Raw genomic sequence first — 23,354 nt, forward strand, 5'->3', positions numbered from 1 at the left:
TGGCCCACTTGGTATGAAATTTGGACCTGCCCTGGCCTAGACTGAAGGTCAGCTGATTTCCCCCCACTTAGGTTTACTGTTGTAGACTTGACCCCAGTACCTCTGCATATAAGGGGATGCCAATACAGTGGTACCTCTGGTTACATACTTAATTCGTTCCCGAGGTCTGTTCTCAACCTGAAACTGTTCTTAACCTGAAGCAGCACATTAGCTAATGGGGCCTCCTGCTGCTGCGCGATTTCTGTTCTCATCCTGAAGCAAAGTTCTTAACCTGAGGCACTATTTCTGGGTTAGCGGAGTCTGTAACCTGAAGCGTATGTAACCTGAAGCGTATGTAACCCGAGGTACCACTGTATTGCAATATAGACAAGGGCGGCTTAAAAGCACCTTAAGTTATATAGCATAACACTAGAGCTGAGCCCCACTGTAGGAATGGGCTCTGCTGCTCTTTTCTGGGAGGTGAGAGAAGGAGAGAGAGAGAGAGAGAGAAGGAGAGAGAGAGAGGAAACCTCAACACCGCAAAACGGAATGGAGTCTTCCAAGCCGCTGGCCCATAGGAGGATGCCTTATATGCCGCCTCGCTCAGGATGGCTATGACATTACGCTGACTTGGCTACGGCGTGCCCAGATCCCGGCCTCTTGCTCCACAGCCCACGTGCCCGCAGCCCGGCTCCGGGTTCCAATCCCCCGGCGCATGCGTAGAAAAGGAAGCCGTCCCGCTCAGCTCCTCCCTTGACCTGCTTGCCTGGGCGCATGTGCGCTGCGATCCCTTTTTCTCCTCCTCCTCCCCCTCCCCTTTTTAGGAAGCTGCCTGGGCGCTTCCTTCTCTCTACCTGATTTCCTCCCGCTCTGCCCTCCCCTCGCGCTCGCGCCACCGAGCTCGTGCGCGCGCGCGCGGGCAAGCTCCGGCCGGGCAAGTAAGCAAGCAGGCGGGCGGGCGGGCAGGCAAGGCAAGGCAAGGCAGGCAGGCGAGGAGGGAGGGAGGGAGGGAGGCGAGCAGGCAGGCAGGCGACCGAGCAGGAGCAACGACCCAGCCGGCGCCGCCGCCGCCGCAGCCAAGATGGAGTCGCGGCTGGCGCGGCTGGCGCTGCAGGGAGCGAGCGGGCGCGCCTAGGGCTCCCTCCCTGCCTGCCTGCCGCAGCCTCGCGAGCCCTTCCTGCCGCCCCATGGCCTGGCCTCCCTCCGGCGCCCCCTCGGGTCTCCCCTCGGCGGGGCTCCCGGGGCCACTCCGCCTCGGCCAGTGAGGTGGTGCTGCTGCTGCTGGTGCCGCCGTCCGCGCGCGCGCGCGCGCCGGTGCGCCCCTCTCCTCCTCCTCCTCCTCGTCGTCCCCGCGTGTCGCCGCCGCCGCCGGGGCCCCGCGCTCTGAGCCTCCCGGCCGCAGGATGCTGCCGTCGCAGGAGGCCTCGAAGCTGTACCATGACAACTACATGCGGAACTCGCGGGCCATCGGCGTGCTGTGGGCCATCTTCACCATCTGCTTCGCCATCATCAACGTGGTGGTCTTCATCCAGCCCTACTGGATCGGCGACAGCGTCAGCACGCCCAAGCCGGGCTACTTCGGCCTCTTCCACTACTGCGTGGGCAACGAGGGCAACAACCGCGAGCTCACCTGCCACGGCTCCTTCGCCGACTTCCGCAGCATCCCCTCGCGCGCCTTCAAGGCCGCCTCCTTCTTCGTGCTGCTCTCCATGGTGCTGATCCTGGGCTGCATCACCTGCTTTTCGCTCTTCTTCTTCTGCAACACGGCCACGGTCTACAAGATCTGCGCCTGGATGCAGCTGCTGGCAGGTAAGGGGGGAAGCGAGGCCTCGGGGGACCCCTCCCCACCCATACACAACTCTCTCTGCCCCCACCCTGCACACAACCCTCCCCAAAGGACCTTCCTTGCCCCACACGCAAGCCAACCCAAATTCCAAAGGAGGGAGGGGAAAGTGTCGAGATGGGGAAGAGTGGGGCACTTGCCCCCCAACTAGGATGGAACAGTGGGCAGAACTGGGATAACCAGAAGTTTGGGTGACCGGGTCGTTTTGCTAATTGGGGATGAACCTGATTTTAAGTGGGCTTCATGGGAGGAAGACACACGGTGACTTAGGCTATTTTGGAACAATTAGTTGTTGCAGTCTTGTGTCGTAAAGGGATACCCATTTTCCCGGGGCAGGAGGAGGCCAACAGAACCAGGCTTGACAGCTTCTTTACAATGGGATCAACATAAAAGATGCTCTTCTGAAGGTTTGATGAGACTCACATTAAGCCAATGTGGTGACCTCCACACATTTTGGGACTCCCATCAGCCCCAGTCAGCATGGCCGTTGGGTCAGGCATGAGTGAGAGTTGTAGTCTAACAACATTTGCAGGGTGCCATATTGGAATGGAAACTCTAGGGCCTAGAAAGACTTGCTAGCCTAGATAGGCTCCAGAGTTCCCTGGTAAGTACTGGAACATAAGTGTTTCACTAAGCTTGTGGAATGTCTCTGGCTCTTGTGAGGTTGGGTGTATGTGTGTGTGTGTATATACACACCACAGTATGTATAGTAATCTGCCTGTCGGTGCTTCTCAACAAAGTGTGATATGTGAATTTTGATGTAATTTCCTCTGGGGTTAGGCTGAAATAAAGGACAACGCTCTGACATGCCTTTCCCTTTTCTCGGCGTTCAGATAAATTACTGGGAGCTCTTTTAAAGCTTAAACAGGAAATTCCTTCATCTTTAATTTTAAATGTATCCAAAGATGTATTGATTTAAAACCAGCTCAGAGACTAAATCCTCACCACAGGGAGCTGGAGAAATAATCCTGAGGATTGGTCAAGCATCTTGCTGCCTCCGTGGCTCTGTCCAGGGTGCTGAAGGCATCACAGGAGGAACTGACTGCACTGTGCAGAATGTTGTTCGTTTGGTTGCAATGGCCAGGAAGGCTAGGAGACCAGGATCATAACCAAAAGGCACAGGCCCAGATTTCTGGACTTTAGGTCAGATAATGCAGACCTGGAGACAGGTGTAAATGAACATGTAAGGACTGATTGAGTAGGATCTGAAAATCACTATCCTGAATTAAGGGGGGGGATCTCGGCAGGTGTATAACAAAAAGGGTCAAGAAGGGTGGACATCTCTTTTACAAATAGGTGCAAGAAGGCTGCCCCCTCCATTGTAAAAGCATTTTAAGCTCTGGACTAAGTTGCAGGGGCCAGCCTAAGGATGGAAGACCTGAATTTTAAATGAGCCAGGATGCCTAGCTCAGCACTGAAGGAAGAGGTGATGAATGAATATCTGATTAGCAGGAAAGATCTCCGTCTAAAAAGTGCAACTAGGTAGGCCTGGTTGGGTCAGTAATAAGGTGTTTTTTTTTTTGTTAAGGATGGGAGTGAGGGCAAAGGTGGTCAGGGTGCCTTTTCCTCGTGATAGACCACATTTGAAATGATGGGGGTCAGGATATGCTGTGGTCTCCCCAGCAAAGCACAAAGTTTCAATTGCACTGCTATGAAGGAGGTGAGGGTTGGCAGAGAAGCAAAGGTGGTTATGGGTCAATCAGGTGGGCTACTGGAGACCCACAGAGGTCCACCCTCTGCTCTGCTTCAGGCTTTCCCAACCCAATGCCACCCCCTCCGGATGTTGCTGGACTACAACTCCCATCATCCCTAACCACTTGCCTTTCTGGCTGGGGCTGATGGGAGATGTAGTCCACAACATCTGGAGGGCACCAGGTTGGAGAAGGCTCCTCAATCTGTACACATGCGGGGAAGCAATTGACCAGCTGCCTTTGCCTCTGCACTAGATATGGCCGGGGGAGGGGGGACAACATTTGAAGATATGGCATTATTATGTTTAGATGTTTTTAATGTATTTATCTTGATATTTTATTTAATGAGCTGGTGGTTCATAAATATTCTTATAAATATAAATAAATAAAAGTATCTAAGGGTATTGATGGAACATATCCACCACTTCCATGGATATCAAAGGCTCTAGAACATTGTCCCTCCCTGTCTCCTCCCTTGGCTGCTGTTTTGTATAGCTCAGATATGGGGGAAGTTCTGTGGCCCTCCAGATGTTTTCGGACTACAATTCCCATCAGGCCTGACCACCGGCTGTGCTGTCTGGGGCTAACAGGGGATTGGAAGTCAGCAGCATCTGGAGGGCTGTCCATGTTCTCCATCCCTGATGTAGCGAAAAGCCCACAATGCAGTTCCTGCAAACCCTTCTTAAGGCAATATCACCATTGTCCTGCACTGTCGTGGGTCGGACTAGATGACCCTTGGGGGACCCTTCCAACTCTGCTATTCTGTGATCATGCAATGAGAGGCTTGGTCTGGCAATGAGACTGGAGGCCCCGAGAAGAGAGGTGACCCCAGGTTGGTGCTCTCAACATGGCATACCTAGATGCCTTGTCCTTGGTGGGCAGGAAAGGGTTACAGCCCGGCCAAGTTTCCAGATAAGGGCATTCCACTCCCAAGCAGCGCTTGGCATAGCAGATCGTGTGTAACCCTTCCCCACCTCCATGGATCCTTGCCAGATTCCTTCAGTAGATTCTACCCACAAACCAACAGCACCGTTCCCTAGCCATTGTAGTGGAGAGTCAAGAATAAGACACTACTGAGTGGAAACTGCTTGATTCAGCTGCCAAAGAATTAGCAGAGCACAGAAGGAGCAGAAGAGGCTGCAGCTTGGAGAGCCACTGAGGTGGTGTAAGGATGGCAGTGGCAGGAGTGGAATTTTCAGCAGATAAAAGCTGTTTTCGGCCCATTAGCTGTCTTGTTCTAACTAATTGATGGACTAATGAGCCAGTGGTGGTTCATAAAACAGTTTTACAACAGAGGCTTTATTTATCAAAGGTAGCATTTTATCTTGGATAGGTAACACAGCCGATTTATTTATTTATTTGTGTATTGAAAGGTGGCGGGATGTTCTCTTGAGCACGTTACCTGACCCGAGTGCCTTAATCTGAACTGGGAAATGCCCGAGCCCAGATTGTTTGCAATAATGCCAGAGGCTCCAAACAACCGTTTCACAAAGCTTTGTTCTATTTACAATGAATTAGTCAACTAAACAGAGCTGATTTAATTGATTTATCAGTTCACCATCTAGCTAAAACAGGAAGCAAGCACAGCCTGAGCGTGGTGGTGGTTGAGAATTTGTGAAGCCCATTCAAGCTGATGCATAAATGGAGACACGGCCAGGGCAGGGTAATCTGGCTGCGGAAATGACCACACAAAGCACAAACATCAGCGCACATTAGGTTAAGGAATGGGACAGATCAAGTTGGTGGACAGCGGAGACAAAATGTTGATCCTTTTCGAATTCTGCACCAATTGTATGCATTCCAGTATAAGGCTGCCCAGGTGTCATAAACAAATTAATATGCAGTAGTACCTTGGGTTAAGTACTTAATTCATTCTGGAGGTCCGTACTTAACCTGAAACTGTTCTTAACCTGAAGCACCACTTTAGCTAATGGGGCCTCCTGCTGCCGCCGCGCCGCCAGAGCGCAATTTCTGTTCTCATCCTGAAGCAAAGTTCTTAACCTGAAGCACTATTTATGGGTTAGCGGTGTCTGTAACCTGAAGCGTATGTAACCTGAAGCGTATGTAACCTGAGGTACCACTGTATGTGGGTGAACCTGCAAGAATAACTGGTTTGTGGTCAAAAAATAAAGTTTTCCCCAAAATAAAGTTAACGATTCCCCCCCCTGCCCTCTGGTTACCCAGGGGGGAAATGGACAGATGGGGTTGAAGATCGCCTGACCACTTGCTTTATTCTAAAAGCAGACCTTCAAGAAAAGTGGCTCACCAGTGTGTTGTGTTTATTTTTATTCTGAGGTCAGTATTTGAGAAACTACAGAAACTGGAATGATTCCTCCACCCACCCACCCCATCCAACAAATAATAGGAAGAGAGGTATACAGGCAATTGCCCATTTACACATGTTAAATATGTGCACAACTTGTACATGTGCATCACACTAAGCCCGGAAGTGAAATTTAAAAATTGCCAGAACATCCCCAGAAGAGCACAGAAAAGTCTGAAAAGGCATGAAAACAGCGCCTAGCAATCCCATAGCCCAGGGGTCAGCAACCTTTTTCAGCCGTGGGCCGGTCCACCGTCTCTCAGACCATGTGGTGGACCGGACTGTATTTGGGGGGGGGGATGAATGAATTCCTGTGCCCCACAAATAACCCAGAGATGCATTTTAAATAAAAGCACACAGTCTACTCATATAAAAACACCAGGCAGGCCCCACAAATAACCCAGAGATCCATTTTAAATAAAAGGACACATTCTACTCATGTAAAAACATGCTGATTCCCAAACCGTCCGCTGGCCGGATTGAGAAGGCAATTGGGCCGCATCTGGCCCCCGGGCCTTAGTTTGCCTACCCCTGCCATAGCCTTTGCCATTGCAATCCCAAGAGTCTTTGCACTGACCGTTGAGGCCTGTGGTGTGTTGGAGTTTGAGGAAGGAGGTTGTGTGAGAGAGTTGGGCATCAGGTAAGTGCTGGTGGTCTTTTAAAGGTTTTCCAGAGGTTTAAAGGGTGTCTGCAGGATTTTCCAATGGGTGCTTCAATGATACGTGATTCCACGTATGTGCCTGGTGCCTTGGAACGTAAGCCCTGCATAAATGGGTAGCTTAGAGATGTGGGTGGCGCTGTGGTCTAAACCACTGAGCCTAGGGCTTGCCGATCAGAAGTTCGGCGGTTCGAATCCCCGCGACGGGGTGACCTCCTGTTGCTCAGTCCCTGCTCCTGCCCACCTAGCAGTTTGAAAGCACGTCAAAGTGCAAGTAGATAAATAGGTACCACTCTGGTGGGAAGGTAAACGGCATTTCCGTGCACTGCTCTGGTTTGCCAGAAGCGGCTTAGTCCTGCTGGCCACATGACCCGGAAAAACTGTCTGCGGACAAATGCCGGCTCCTCGGCCTATAGAGCTAGATGAGCGCCGCAACCCCAGAGTTGTTCGCAACTGGACTTATCAGCCAGGGGTCCCTTTAACTTTACCTTTACTATTCTGGCATTTCATTCTTCTTCGTTCCATTGTTGTGTTGTTCTTGCCACAGCCTCCCCTGGCTAGTTCCTTCCTGCATTGTAACTAAATCCAACTGCTGAACCTTCGCAACACAAAAGCTCTACAGTCAGTATATTGAGAGGGGCAGAGAGATGGTTAGCTCTGTTTTCTTCTCCGCAATGAAAGGACTTCTACCATATAGCTCAGCATCAGTTGGGGCCTGGGAACTGAGTGTGTCGGCTGCATGAGAGATGGTGGAGGGCAGAGGAATTGTCTTAGATGTTAAGTCTCCTATCTCACCTGCTCCCCGGCTTCCCAGTCACTAGTGGCTGCTGGGCCCTGCAGTGTCCCAGCCCAGTGAGAAAGGCTTGCTTCAATGAAGCTGAATGTTGGAAAAGTCAAGACAGACAAAAGAAAGCACTTCTTCATAGAATTGTGGAGTTGGAAGGAACCACGGGGGTCATTTAGTCCAGCTCCCTGCAATGCAGGAATCTTTTTGTTCAACGTGGGGCTCAAACCCACGACCCTTAAATCAAGAGTCTCACGCTCTACTGACTGAGCTATCACGCTGTGCATAGTTGAAGTATGGAATCTGCTCCCTGAAGATGTAGTGATGGCCATCAATTTGGATGGCTTAAAAAAACCCCACAACCAGACAAATTCACAGGGAACAAGGCTATCAGTGATTAGTAGCCACTTTGGCTAGCTATGCACTGCCAGAGGAGATATGATTTTTGTTGGTTAGTCATGTCCGACTCTTCGTGACCCCATGGACCAGAGCACGCCAGGCACTCCTGTCTTCCACTGCCTCCCGCAGTTTGGTCAAACTCATGCTGGTAGCTTCGAGAACACTGTCCAACCATCTTGTCCTCTGTCGTCCCCTTCTCCTTGTGCCCTCCATCTTTCCCAACATCAGGGTCTTTTCCAGGGAGTCTTCTCTTCTCATGAGGTGGCTCCAAGTATTGGAGCCTCAGCTTCACGATCTGTTGTTCCAGTGAGCACTCAGGGCTGATTTCCTTAAGAATGGATAGGTTTGATCTTCTTGCAGTCCATGGGACTCTCAAGAGTCTCCTCCAGCACCAAAGTTCAAAAGCATCAATTCTTTGGCGATCAGCCTTCTTGATGGTCCAGCTCTCACTTCCATACATCACTACTGGGAAAACCATAGCTTCAACTATACGGACCTTTGTTGGCAAGGTGATGTCTCTGCTTTTTAGCCATCTTCAAATGTCTAAAGGGCTGTTGCCTGGAAGGTGGAACAAGCTTGTTTTCACCTGCTCTGGAGGGTAGGACCCAAACCAATGGATTCAAATTGCAGACAGGAGATTCTGACTAAACACCAGGAAGGCCATTCTGATGCTAGGAGCTGTTTGGCAGTGGAACAGACTACCCCGGAAGGTGGTGGACTCTCCTTCGTTTTTTAAACAGAGGTTGGATGGCTATCTGTCATGGATACTTTAGCAGTGACTCCTGCCTTGCAGGGGGTTGAAAACAAAGAGGCAACCCCCCCCCCCCAGGAGAGATCTGGGCACTGTGAATATGGAGAGCGCAAAGAGTTGGCGTATTTAGGTTAAAGCAAGGCTTCCGTTTCTCCCCTTCCTTTCCTAGGATAGGCAAGAGGGTTTGTGTTGTAAACAAAGCCTGTCCTTAGATGGAAAAGAGAAATAAAGGAGTATGCTTCGAAGCCTAGCTCTAGCAAAGGAGAGCTAGAAGCAGTTTCGAGCGAGTTCAAGGCCATTTCACACTAGAGCCAAAGAACAGGCATCCCAGGGTTGAGTGCAGTCTCAGCCCGAGAAGACAACGTCTCTGTTTGGAAACATTTTAAGTCTTCGCCGTCTAATTAGTGGCTAACAAATCAGCGAAGGCTCTAATTAGGGCTTCCCAGAAAACTCCAGCTTAAGAGGCACTGCCTCCCCCCCCTGCACCCCCCAGGAAGTGGGATCTAATTAGGAGAAAAAGATGCTCCTGTTATTCCAAACAGAAAAAGACCAGCCATCTGCCCTGCTGGAAACCCCAGTAACTCAGAACCACAGAATGTGGGTTTTTCCCTTCTTCTTCTTCTTTACAAAATTCTCCCTATTCTAAAACCAGCCACTGTGACGTGCTCCAGGAAGGAGGAAAAATAATCATAATAATCAGGTGGGTGGATGACTGTGCTCCACGCTCACTTCAAAGTTCTGAGTCCAGTGCTGGCTGGCCCATTAGGGCAAGTGAGGCAATAAGCTCAGTTTGCCCCTGACCAGCCCTCCTTACAGATGACCAGCTTTGTGGGCTGTCAACCGCCTCCTTGGTCTTGCCTTTGTAGAACTCAGCAAGGAGGGAAATGGAGTCAAATGCAGGATTAGTTCATCATCATCATAATAATCATTTTTACGGTAATTTGTATACTGTCTTTCTATCTTACAACACTCAAGGTGGTTTACAAGCCGAAGAAACAAAAAATGTACATCTTATAAACAATCTAATGCAATACAAAAATGTGTTAAGAAAACATAACTTTAAAATAGGCAACCTACATCAAAAAACATTCAACGATCATTAGAATAGTATTAAATAATAATAATAACATATAAAAGTCAAACAGAAATCCACTCAACAGTTACAATAAATAATTTCTAAACTATAGTCAATAGAAAACAGCAAGCCACAGTACATAAAATAATACAGTGGTACCTCGAGTTACATACGCTTCAGGTTACAGACTCCGCTAACCCAGAAATAGTATCTCGGGTTAAGAACTTTGCTTCAGGATGAGAACAGAAATCGTGCTCCGGCGGTGCGGCAGCAGTGGGAGGCCCCATTAGCTAAAGTGGTGCTTCAGGTTAAGAACAGCTTCAGGTTAAAAACAGACCTCCGGAACAAATTAAGTACTTAACCCGAGGTACCACTGTACAATACAAAATGAGAAGCAGAGACTGGAGGATGGGGCAAGGCAGGTGGAAGGAGGCCTTGCCTGATGAAGTCTCTCCCCTCACAGTTCTTCCTTCAGGAACAGCTCCCTTATGAGGACTCCAGTTTGTATGGGCTGGCCTGCCTCTCAGTGTTATTCTTTGGAGGCTCACCCCCAGCCTCAGTAGTAGTCATTGGCTATGGCTCCCCCTACTGTTGGCCTCCCGGCCTTCCGCCCTACCAGCCCCAGGAGGAACCAGCCTCTGCTTCCTGAGTCTCCCCAGAGTAATCAGTCGGGGAACCCAAGGCGAGAGTCTTCCAGGAGGCTGTGCACGCTTGAATCTTCCTTCCCCCTGCCTCTTCCTCCGCAGATGGTGCTTGTCATCTTTAATTGTGAGCCATTTGGGACAAATGCATCGGCGTAGCAGGTGTTGGCAGAGGAAGCAGCCAGAGGGGCTGAAGGAGGAGCTGGGTGTAAACCGCAGGCAAATGCACAGCAGCATCATACACCTTGGCAGGGTGAAATGTGGCCGATGCATTTAGATAGCTGGGAAGCTACTCAGGTGCTGAGGCTCCAGCTTGCTCAGAGCCAGTGTGGTGTATTGGTTAGAGTGCTGGACTATGACCTGGGAGACCAGGGTTCAAATCCCCGCTCGGCCACTTGCTGGGTGACCTGTTATTGTTCATTGGCTCTCTAGGTGACCTTGGGCCAGTCGCTGCCTCTCAGCCTAAGCTACCTCACAAGGTTGTTGTAGGGGTTGAATGAGGAGGGAGCGAACCATGTATGGCACCTTCAGCTCCTTGGAAGAAAAGGTGGGATATAAATGCAATGAACATACAACACCCTTGTCATTTGGGAAGCCTTTTGCCTCGTCTTCTTCTTCTTCTTTGACGATCACACGTAGCCGAGTAAGATTGCCTTCCATGAACACGGTTTTAACAGTGAGTCTGTAAGTGACTGTGGAGGCCAATTCTGGATCCATACATCCTTCCACAGTGGGGCCATAGGTTTCTAGGCAGGAGTTGACCACGGTGTGGATTTACCAAGTGTGCCTTCCTCTTAGCACATTCCTCCCTTTCGTCCTAAGTTTGAGCATCTTCAAAGTCCACGACACCTTTGGTAAAGGTTGTTCTCCAGTTGGAGCGCTCGCAGGCCACTGTTTCCCAGCTGTCAGTGTTTATACTACATTTTTTAGATTTTCATTAAGAGAGTCTTTTTTAAAAGATTTGCCTTGAGACAGACTTTAAACCTTTTTTGTTGACCACCAGCAATACGCTTTCCATTTTTAAGTTCGGAATAGAGTAGTTGCTTTGGAAGACAATAATCAGGCATCCGAACAACATGACCAGTCCAACGAAGTTGATGTTGAAGAACCGTTGCTTTGACACTGGTGATCTTTGCTTCTTCCAGTACACTGGCATTCGTTTGCCTGTCTTCCCAAATGACGTGTAACATTTTTCGGAGACACCGCTGATGGAATCTTTCGAGGAGTTGGAGATGGCGTTTATAAGTGGTCCATGTTTCATAAGCGTAGAGTAAAGTTGGTCGTACAATAGCTTTGTAAACAAGCATTTTGGTTCCCCTTCAAATGTCTCAGACACTTTGCACTTCAGTTGGGAGAAAGCTGCACTTGCAGAGCTCAGGCAATGCTGGACGTTGGCTCTTGTGGAAAGAGGTAGGAAAGAGTTTCCCAGGTAGGAAAACTGATCAACACTTTCCAGTTTTACACCATTAAGTTGGATTTGTGGCACCGCAGAGGGGTTGTTTTGTGCTTGTTGGTGCAGCACTTTGGTTTTTTGTGTATTGAGCGATAGGCCAAGTTTTCCATAAGCTTCTGTGAAGATTGTCGAAGGGAAACTCCCCACTGGGGAAGAAATCATATATCGAACAGATGGAAAGCCCTTTCATCTAAGTAGACTGAAATAATAATAATAATAATAATAATAATAATAATAATAATAATAATAATTTATTTGTACCCCGCCCATCTGGCTGGGTTTCCCCAGCCACTCTGGGCGGCTTCCATAGAAACCAAAAATACAGTAAAATATCACAAATTAAAAACTTCCCTGAACAGGGCTGCCTTCAGATGTCTTCTAAATGTCAGGTAGTTGTTTATCGTTTTGACATCTGCTGGAAGGGCGTTCCACAGGGCGGGCGCCACTACCGAGAAGGCCCTCTGCCTGGTTCCCTGTAGCTTTGCTTCTCGCAATGAGGGAACCGCCAGAAGGCCCTCGGCGCTGGACCTCAGCGTCCGGGCAGAACGGTGGGGGTGGAGACGCTCCTTCAGGTATACTGGGCCGAGGCCGTTTAGGGCTTTAAAGGTCAACACCAGCACTTTGAATTGTGCTCGGAAACATACTGGGAGCCAATGTAGGTCTTTCAAGACCGGTGTTATGTGGTCTCGGCGGCCGCCCCCAGTCACCAGTCTAGCTGCCGCATTCTGGATTAGTTGTAGTTTCCGAGTCACCTTCAAAGGTAGCCCCACGTAGAGCGCATTGCAGTAGTCCAAGCGGGAGATAACTAGCGTATGCACCACTCTGGCAAGACAGTCTGTGGGCAGGTAGGGTCTCAGCCTATGTACCAGATGGAGCTGGTAAACAGCTGCCCTGGACACAGATTTGACCTATGCCTCCATGGACAGCTGTGAGTCCAAAATGACTCCCAGGCTGCACACCTGGTCCTTCAGGGGCACAGTTACCCCATTCAAGACCAGGGAATCCCCCACACCAACCCGCCCCCTGTCCCCCAAAAACAGTACTTCTGTCTTGCCAGGATTCAACTTCAATCCATTAGCCGCCATCCATCCTCCAACCGCGTCCAGGCACTCGCACAGGACCTTCACCGCCTTCACTGGTTCTGATTTGAAAGAGAGGTAGAGCTGAAAGCAAAGAGTTTCAGACAAGGGCCTTTCCCTGGAATGCTAGGGCTCAAAGTAGGGACCTTCTGCATGCCAGGCACCTTCTCTGCCTCCGCCTCAGTCCCTTGTTCCCAGCACTTGGTAATCAAAGGAGTGTGCTGCTTCAGAGCAGATTAGGAGCAGCCGGTGAGTCATATCAGCAAAGGGGTTTCCTTTGTTGCATTTTTTCCTAAGAGGACTGCTTCATTGCAGGTATGCAGGGAGGTCAGGCAGCCTCCTCTGCAGCAGAAGCCTGAAAGACTTCGATGAACACAGCCAGCAGGTGGACCTCAGAGGACGGGTGGAAGAGAGAGGGATGAGAGCCTGAGCAAAACTCTTCTAGCGTAGCTTTCTGGTAGTTGGCTTTGGTTCTGCAACGCTGTGCTCAAGCGGGCAGCGTTTCACTGGCCCCTGTGTCAGAGCGCTGCATGCCCAATTTCAGGCAGGTAGGCAGGCGGTGGTAGGACGCGGGTGGCGCTGTGGGTTAAACCACAGAGCCTAGGACTTGCCAATCAGAAGGTCGGCGGTTCGAATCCCCGCGACGGGGTGAGCTTCCGTTGCTCGGTCCCTGCTCCTGCCCTCCTAGCAGTTCGAGAGCTCGTCAAAGTGCAAGTAGATAAATAGGTACCACTCCGGCGGGAAGGTAAATGGCGTTTCTGTGCGCTTTACCTTTAGGCAGGCGGTGGTCGATCATACCTTTTGGAGAAGGGATCTGGGAAGGGGAATCGGCAGCTTACGGGAACTGGCACCACAGCCCAACGCAGGAACACTGGCTCAGCAAAAAAAGCAAAGCAAAACAAAGCCTCCAGGAGCCCCTTGCCTGTGTTTTCTTCTCAGTAGCAGGCCTGACAAGAAGGTTGGTGGCGGATGTGGGAAGGGGGGGGGGGAGGCGATAGATGGAGATTCTCCCTGGGGATCCAGCAGGGAAACTGGCAGAGCAGGGCAGCTGCAGCAAGAACAGGAGGGGAGAGAGAAGGAGGAGGAGTGTTTTTTTTTGGGGGGGGGAGGATTATTGCCTGGAATTGCTGTGTTGCAGATTCCACGGTCCCAACCCCTCCACCTGCCCTGAGTTAAAACCGATACTTTTTCTAGGAAGGTGTCTCAACCAACAAAGAGATATTTAATTCTCCCCCATAAAGCAAGGAGTGCCAGATTTCTGTTCAGAGCTCAGCTCAGGTTTTGTTGACAGCAAGTGGCTTTCTGGTGGCAGTTATAGCAGTACAATGGAACCTCGGGTTACAGACCCTTCAGGTTACAGACACTTCAGGTTACAGACTCCGCTAACCCAGAAATAGTACCTCAGGTTAAGAACTTTACCTCAGGATGAGAAGAGAAATCGCACGGCAGCAGCGGGAGGCCTCATTAGCTAAAGTGGTACCTCAGGTTAAGAACAGTTTCAGGTTAAGAACGGACCTCCAGAACGAATTAAGTTCTTAACCCAAGGTACCACTGTACTGCTACTAACAATAATTTATATTTATCTGCCTCCCATCTGACTGGGTTGCCTCAGTCACTTTGGGCCACTTCCAACAAATTTATACATCAAACAGTAAAACATCAACCGTTAAGAATTTCCTATACAGGCCTGCCTTCAGATGTCTTCTAAAAGTCAGAGAGTTGTTTATTTCCTTGACATCAGATGGGAGGGTGCGTTTCACAGGGCGGGTGCCACTACCGAGAAGGCCCTTTGCCTGGTTCCCTTGTAAACTCACTTCTCACAATGAGGGAACTGCCAGAAGGTTCTCAGAGGTGGACTTCCGTGTCCAGGTTGAACTATGGGGGTGGAGATGCTCCTTCAGGTATACAGGGCTAGTATACAACAAATTGCACTGATAAAAGCTGCTTTTTTATACAGTGGTACCTCGGGTTACATACACTTCAGGTTACAGACTCCGCTAACCCAGAAATAGTGCTTCAGGTTAAGAACTTTGCTTCAGGATGAGAACAGAAATCGTGCTCCGGCGGTGCGGCAGCAGCAGGAGGCCCCATTAGCTAAAGTGGTGCTTCAGGTTAAGAACAGTTTCAGGTTAAGTATGGACCTCTGGAACGAATTAAGTACTTAACGTGAGGTACCACTGTATAGCATTTTAGATTGTCTCCCCCCACCCACACCCAAAGTGCTTTTCAATGTGCATTGTGCTTTATCCTTGTTGACAGCCGAGCTCACATCATGGGCCTGTGGCAGAAGATGGTATAAAAACACTTCTTCCCGGTGGTGGATGTTCCATTGGGTGCAACAGCTCACCGTCTGCCCTCAGCCAGCCTCTATTTGCTTGCCTTCTTACTTGCATCCAGCCCACTGGATGTCAGCTTCCTCTTCCTTTGTCATCTTGTTGCCCCTTGTAGAAGCCAGCAGGGACAACATTAGTTGAATCTGCCTATCTAGTGCCACCTACTGTTGGCCTCCGGGCTTTCCACCCATCACTATTGCTTCCCAATGCCAAACCCCATGCCTTTTTATTTCTGATGTCATTTTTATTGACGATGGCTCTTGTTATGTTAAAAAAACAAAACAGCATTATATAAAAAAGACAAAGCCAAAATGATCCAAAGACTAAATAAACCATTCATCATAATTACAACAAACCAAGTATTTTCTCAACAGCAGCAGCTGCGTTGTTAAGATGCAATATATACTTGCTCCGAATTTTCCATTTAAAAAAATCCAAGCCATAAATAAATGCGTTTACTTCCAAAATGACTGCATCTAAGGTATATTAGCTTCCCTTCACATGACTAGATATTTCGTCCATTGCAGCTACATTACTCAAATCTATGCACCCACTCCGTCACGTTAGGTAGATTTGTGTCCTTGCAAATATTTGCCGTGGAGATTTTCGAAGCTACCGGATAAATTGAACCAAGGTCGTGATCTTCCCTCCTAACGAAACCTTGAACACATCCTAAGAATAAAACACCAGGTGCATCCAGAAAAATGCAAGCGAGGCAACATCTCTACCCAGTTATTCATTTGAAACCTGGGCATCTTAGGCTGACATAGCTGGTGATGCACCGAGCTGAATGCAGCCCCACCAGCTATGCAGGCTTCCCTGCCAGATGCTTAACAACTCTCCCCTGCCCTTTGGTTTCTTTGGCAGTTCCAGATGGGTGACGAAAACAGGGAGCTCCTCAAGCCCTGGGTGGACCCCCGTTTGTGGCTTGTGAGCTGCAGTTACCTTAGCACAGGCATGGCCAAACTTGGCCCTCCAGCGGTTTTGGGACTACAACTCCCATCACCTCTAGCTAACAGGACCAGTTGTCATGGATGATGGGAATTGTAGTCCCAAAACAGCTGGAGGGCCAAGTTTAGCCATGCCTGCCTTAACAGGTCATGGATTGTACAGGCCTGCTCTATCCAGTGCACCAGTGACATAGGCAGGGAGAACTTGGGCCCAAACGCATCCCTCCAGGCCTCTCTGTCTGGACCCTGAGGTCTCTCCCCCTGCCACACACCCCTACCTGGCCACAGCCACTCAGCAGCCTTGCTTCACACCTTCCTAATTTTCCTGGCCTCTGGCCTCACCCACCGCTGGCATTTGGCCCCTGGAAAGTTGCCCAGAAGGCTCAGAAAGGTTCCCCATCTCTGGCTTACCTTTGTGAACATTAAGTCACTGTTAGAATTGTTGGCGTCTGTCTGTCTCAAGAGACAATGGAGTGTGCCTTCAGGGGTTGGCGATGTCTGTCTCAAGAGACAATGGAGTGTGCCTTCAGGGGTTGGCGATGTCTGTCTCAAGAGACAATGGAGTGTGCCTTCAGGGGTTGGCGATGTCTGTCTCAAGAGACAATGGAGTGTGCCTTCAGGGGTGAAGTCAGACCACTGTGTTAGCAGCACTGAAGTGACATCTCGGGGCCACGTGCCCTGCCAGTCTCCTAGTTTGGCCCCAAGGGAGGGCATATCTTCATAATAAACGTATTGTTGCTTTCACTTCCATGTTTAACTTATCATGGCTTGCCCCAAAGAATCCTGGGAATTGTTGTTTGGTGAGAGTCCTAAGTATTAAAGGTTCCCAGCATGCAAACACACTCACACATAGTCGGTGATGCCCGTTGGTTATGGGGAAAGCTGGGCTGAACACAAACAGAGGAAGATTATCAGGTGTGCAGGACGGAGAGTCAGGAACCGATTTAGAGCAGCCTGACTTGCTTGCAAGGCAGCAGTCCCTTGCTTCTAGGTTATTCTACCCTGGAGGGGCTCCAGATCATTACACATTGCTGCTGTATATACTGTGCTCGCCTGCCAGGTAGCTTTGTGGGTGGGTGGATCTATATTCTGTACGCTGGGAAAAGCTGAGGTCTACGCTTGGAATACCTTAATAGCCGCCATTTATACTGCCCTACAGGATGTTATTTGGAGGTTTTACTTTCGGGAGGGAAATGTCCTAGCAAGGACGGCCGGACTGGATGCCCTGATAAGAAAAAGGACAAAGCTCTTTTTCTTCTTAGTTGTGCAAAAGCAGCAATTTCAACAGGTGCAGCTCATCGTGTGTCTCTGGGGAACAATACAGGGCTGTCAGCTTTCCTGGCAGCCTCTGCAGCTGTGCCACCAATAGCCATCAGAGGTGCGTGCAGATTTTAGGAGCCAGTGTGGTGTAGTGGTTAAGAGCGGTAGACTTGTAATCTGGGGAACCGGGTTCGCGTCTCCGCTCCTCCACATGCAGCTGCTGGGTGACCTTGGGCCAGTCACACTTCTCTGAAGTCTCTCAGCCTCACTCACCTCACAGAGTGTTTGTTGTGGAGAAGGAAGGGAAAGGAGAATGTTAGCCGCTTTGAGACTCCTTCGGGTAGTAATAAAGCAGGATATCAAATCCAAACTCCTCCTCCTCCTCCTCTTCTTCTTCTTCTTCTTCTAGGAGGCGGTGGCATTTATCCCCATGTTGCACTACTGCTGTCTGCGCATCAGGCTGAAGCCTCTGGGAGCAGGCTAGGCTGGTCATGCGCCCCCAAATCAGTTGGCACCTTTAGTGAGAAAAACTGTAACCTACGCTGTATTCTCCTCTTCCCCAGGTTCTCTGTCTTCCTTTCCATCTGATCTTATCCTTTTAGTGGGGGAACATAAGACCTGGGGTGGTAGTCAGCTAACTTTTACTCACGGCCTAGGACCCTCGTACCTACGGGACCGCCTCTCCTGGTATGCCCCATGGAGAGCCTCAAGGTCCATAAATAGCAACACCCTAGTGGTCCCGGGCCCTAAGGAAGTTAGATTAGCCTCAACCAGAGCCAGGGCCTTCTCATCACTGGCTCTGGCCTGGTGGAACGCTCTGTCTCATGAGACCAGGGCCCTGCAGGATCTGATTTCTTTCCGCAGGGCCTGTAAGACAGAGTTGTTCCGCCTGGCCTTTGGCTTGGAGCCAATTTGATTCCCTCCCTCTCTTTCTTTTTCCTTTCTCCTCCTGTGATGATGCTGCATTTTTATTGTTTTAATGTTTTAATGTTGTATTTTAATCTTGTTTTTAAGTTGTATTCATTCAACTCGTTTTTATTATTGGTTGCTAGCCACCCTGAGCCTGGCCTTGCCTGGGGAGGGCGGAGTATAAATAATAATAATAATAATAATAATAATAATAATAATAATAATTGGCCCACTAAAATAGCCAAGCTAGTCAGAGCCATTAATTTTAATAGGACTCCTCTGAGTAAAAGTTTTGACTGCAAGCCCTGGTTCCCACATGCAGCAGAAATGAGCTGGTATAGTCCTGAGGTGTCAGACTGGGCTGTACCACCATAGGATCTGCACAGGATTGTTGGGCCTAATGAGCACAACAACTCATCTCCGGCAGATCTTGCCCCCATGCTGCGACTGAAGGTCCCCTCCTCCCCACAGTTGCCTCTCCCCTCCAATCCAGGGTTTTCCCCAAGCAATCTGAGACTGTGCCTGCATGGTGTTAGTTTCTCCTCTGCCCTCTTCATGCCTCTCCTGGTTCTGTGAGATGAGGCAGGGAGGAGAGCTTGTTGCAGCAGGATGGAGAGACAGATACCTGTGACTCTTCTCTAGCCAGACTCATCTCTTGCCTCTTGGCAATCTCCCTCCTCACCTGCTTCTGCCTCTGGTTCTGGACTCCTCTCTGCCGCAGAGTCCCCCTGCTCGCTAAGCCCTGTTATCTCTCATCTTTTGACACCTCCTCCTCCCAGTCTTCTCCCCCTGACCCCTCATCACCATCCCCCAACCAGTCTCCAGCAGTCTCCTTCTTCCCTTGGGGGTTACCCAGCTGGACCATTCCTCTGCGTCCAACCAGTCCCTGACATTACAGTGGCCAGCCAGAGGCCAATGGGAAGCCACCAGAAGGACCAGGGTGCAGCAGCCACTCTCCCTGTTTGTGATTCCCCCAGCAACTGGCGTTCAGAGGCCTCCTTCCTCCAACAGAGGAGGTGGAACATCCTAGGCGATGGGCACTGCTTGGCCTCCAAGGGAGCTCCTAATCAGAAAGGTTGAGGAAGCCCAAATGGCAATAACTGCTTTCCCCTCTTGGTATTGCACCAGGGCAGTAGAAGCCAGGCCTTACCTGCTGAACCTCATCCTGTCATGTGGCCGCTAAAGCCACAGGAGCCTGTTTAGGGGTCAGCAGCCGGGAACAGTAATCAGAAGGCCGCACACGGCTGCCAGCAGCATGGCTGCCTGCCACGTTCTTGCATTCCTCCAGACTGCCCTGCTTTTGTGCCTCCCCTCCGCCCCGGCCCTTGTGGCTTATTGCTTGCTTATTCCTCATTTGTTCAGCATCGGCTTTGACGCTTCGTTCTATGACAGCACCTCATCTTTAACACCGGAGGGGGAGAAGAGAAGCAGGGAGAGAATGAAAACAAAAGCACAGCATTTTGCTCCTGTGTCCTTGGTGGCTCAAGGCAAAGCAATCATTCTCCAAATAAGTCTGCCTCTCCCCTTAATTGCTCCCTTCATGTCCTGGTGCTGCAGCTGACGCACAGATTCACTTCTAGGAACCGTGCTGCCTGCTTCTCTCTTTGCCTTTAAGCTGCCGGTCCCTGGGTCAATCACACTGCCTTTACTCATCCCCAATGGGAAATGTGTGCCCCTCCAGATGTGGCTGGACTACAGCTCCCATAATCCCTTGCAGCTGGTGATGCATGCTGGGTCTGACCGGGTCACGCAAGACCCTGGTTTCTTAATCGCCACCATTTCTCCAAGCCAGACCATCTCCCTCTTGTTCTATTAAAATGTGAAAGGGGTATCTAAGTGCCCACCTGAGATACTACCTGGCACCCAGACCATGGCTCTCATTGGTCAGAAAGAGCCAGGGGTCTCTCGCTCTAGGAAAGGGGAGATAGCCTTTAAAAGGTGCGATGCTCTTGAAGCTTTAACTCTCTCTGTCATCATGAATGTTGTGATCTGCCCTGAGATCTATGGGTATAGGACGGTATACAAATTTAATAAATAAAATAAAATCATCATCAGGAACCTGGGCCAGATCTTCTAGACCAACTGGATGGAGGCTGGCCACTTTTGCTGCCTACTCACAAGACCATTGTTGTTGTTGTTGTTTAGTCATTTAGTAGTGTCCGACTCTTCGTGACCCCATGGCCCATAGCACACCAGGCACTCCTGTCTTCCACTGCCTCCTGCAGTTTGGTCAAACTCATGTTTGTAGCTTCGAGAACGCTGTCTAACCATCTTGTCCTCTGTCGTCCCCTTCTTCTTGTGCCCTCCATCTTTCCCAACATCAGGGTCTTTTCCAGGGAGTCTTCTCTTCTCATGAGGTGGCCAAAGTATTGGAGTTTCAGCTTCAGGATCTGTCCTTCCAGTGAGCACTCAGGGCTGATTTCCTTCAGAATGGATAGGTTTGATCTTCTTGCAGTCCATGGGACTCTCAAGAGTCTCCTCCAGCACCATAATTCAAAAGCATCAAATCTTCGGCGATCAGCCTTCTTTATGGTCCAGCTCTCACTTCCATACATCACTGCTGGGAAAACCATGGCTTTTACTATACGGACCTTTGTTGGCAAGGTGATGTCTCTGCTTTTTAAGATGCTGTCTAGGTTTGCCATCGCCTTTCTCCCAAGGAGCAGGCGTCTTTTAATTTCGTGACTCCTGTCACCATCTGCAAAGACCATTGTGTTGCTAGTAAGTAGCCTAGAAGTAAGTAAGCTAGAGACTGAGAGGAGATATGGTAGCCATTGTCAAGTATCTGAAGGGCTGTCGCTTGGAGGATGGAGCAAGCTTGTTTTTTTCCTCCAGAAACCCAAAACCAATGGCTTCAAGTTACAAGAAAGGAGGTTCACACTAACCGTCAGAAAGATGCTGGACAGTAGAACAGACTCCCACGAGAGGTGGTGGATTATTCTTCTTTGGGGGGGGGGTTTAGGCAGAGGTTGTTTGGCCACCTGTCATGGATGATCTAGTTGAGATTCCTGAATTTCAAGGGGTTGGACCAGGTGACCCTCAGCGTCCCTTCCAGCTCTACAATTTTATGATTTTAAGTACAGTGGTACCTCGGGTTGCATACGCTTCAGGTTACATACGCTTCAGGTTACAGACTCCGCTAACCCAGAAATAGTACCCCAGGTTAATAACTTTGCTTCAGGATGAGAACAGAAATCGCACGGCAGCAGCGGGAGGCCCCATTAGCTAAAGTGGTGCTTCAGGTTAAGAACAGTTTCAGGTTAAGAACGGACCTCCGGAACGAATTAAGTACTTAACCCAAGGTACCACTGTAGTCGGGTTTTGTAGTAATTGGGCTCTTTTTGCTTTGAAAGTTTCTGTTGGACCAAATTGCCCTCTTCCTAACATGTCCCTAGTAAAGTTTTCCAATTAGACTTGTGGAGTCGGTGTGTGTGTTTGCCACATTCAAGAATCCCTAGGCATCCACATCACTTTTGAGTTTCACGCTATCGGGAGTCTTAAGGCCACGGCTACAGTGGGTAAAGCCAGGAATTAACCTGTCCTTGGGGAGAAGCAGAGGGCTCTGTGTAAATGGCAAGGGGTTGACTGGAAGCAGGAGGTGTGCTCATCTGGGATCCCAGGATTTACCAATTCTTTGGATGTCCCCAGTTTCCCCGCTGCCACATGGTAAGACTCAGCTGGCAGCACTGCAGGGCTGTTGTACAGCAGTTGCGCAACAAAGGGGTGTGAGAGAGACTTCTGAGTGGTCCCTCTTCTCCACAGACGGGGGTTAGAGTCCAGTGATAAACATCTGGAGAGGTACCAAGCTCCTACATCCCTGTCTCTATACCCATTTGTTGTCTTATTTATTTCTGGGAAAGGGCCATAGGTCCGTGGTAGAGCATTTGCTTTGCATGCCTAAGGTTCCAGGTTTAATCCCTGGCATCTCTGGGTAGGCTTGGAAATGCTCCCCCCTTCTGCCACTCGTGGTCCCTTCCAACTCTGTGATTCTGTGAAATGGATCAGTGGTTTGACTCAGGATAAAGCAGCTTCCCATGTTCCGATCTTTCCTGTAAGGAATGCAGAGGGATGCCCATGGTTCTCAAGCACCCTGTGCTTACCCTCACAACAACCCTGCGAGGTTGGGGCTGGCTTGGAGGTCGCCCAGTATGCTTCATAGGAATCCTATGCCTCATCAGCCGGATAGCTCAGTTGGTTAGAGCACGGTACTGACAACGCCAAGGTTGCAGGTTTGATCCCTGTAAGGTACAGCTGCATACATTGGCTCCCAGTATGTTCCGAGCACAATTCAAAGTGTTGGTGCTGACCTTTAAAGCCCTAAATGGCCTCGGTCCAGTATACCTGAAGGAGCGTCTCCACCCCCGTCGTTCGACCTGGACGCTGAGGTCCAGCTCCGAGGGCCTTCTGGCAGTTCCCTCACTGTGAGAAGTGAGGTTACAGGGAACCAGGCAGAGGGCCTTCTCAGTAGTGGTGCCCGCCTGTGGAACTCCCTCCCATCAGATGTCAAGGAGATAAACAACTACCTGACTTTGAGAAGACATCTGAAGGCAGCCCTGTTTAGGGAAGTTTTTAATGTTTGATATTTTATTGTGTTTTTAATATTCTTTTGGGGGTCGTCCAGAGTGGCTGGGGAAACCCAGCCAGATGGGTGGGGTATTATTATTATTATTATTATTATTATTATTCCTGCATTGCAGACTGTTGGACTAAATGAATCTCAGGGTCCCTTCCAATTGTATAATTCTGTGATTCTAAGATCAACAGCCTGTGCACAAATAAAACGAACGGGGGGTGGGGAGAGATGATACCACTGCTATTAAATAAGCACTGTTTTTGATGGAGTTCATAGCATTGTAGAGTTGGAAGGGACCCTGAGGGTCATCTAGTCCAACCCCCCCTGGAATGTCCCATAGAGGGATCGAACCTGCGGACTTGGCACAATCAGCACCAGGCTCTACCCAGCTGATCTGTGTCCTCCTTGGCAGTGCTGGGCTCAAGCTAGCCAAGAAAGACCTGCTGTGATTCTTACTGAAGGAAGGTCACATCAGGGCACTCTCCAATCCAAGGTCCCCCCCCCCCCGAGTCTTAGTGAGCTGGGCTCTTCCTCCCCATCACTTCCCATATTGTCTCCCCCCCCCCCCCGCCGCCGCCGCCTTTCCTCTGCCCTTTCTGCCAAACTGGGCTTTTAATCCTCGCCCTATTAGGACGGGGTTAAAATGCGTCACA

The 23,354-nt window shown here is 49.9% G+C and overlaps 1 protein-coding gene across 2 annotated transcripts in view; it reads left to right on the top strand.

The window, feature by feature from the left end:
* The first annotated feature begins 768 nt into the window (after nt 1-768).
* The window catches only part of LHFPL4 (LHFPL tetraspan subfamily member 4), a 54,811-nt gene continuing 32,225 nt past the window's right edge, over nt 769-23,354 (top strand). For both annotated transcript variants that reach the window (XM_083493515.1, XM_083493516.1), the window contains exon 1: nt 769-1,788. In XM_083493515.1, the coding sequence (XP_083349641.1) occupies nt 1,383-1,788 (406 nt within the window). In that variant the 5' untranslated portion in view covers nt 769-1,382. The remainder of the gene's footprint in view (nt 1,789-23,354) is intronic.

Source organism: Podarcis liolepis (assembly GCF_965112155.1).
Source record: "Podarcis liolepis genome assembly, chromosome: 2".
NCBI classification, from domain to species: Eukaryota; Metazoa; Chordata; class Lepidosauria; order Squamata; family Lacertidae; genus Podarcis; species Podarcis liolepis.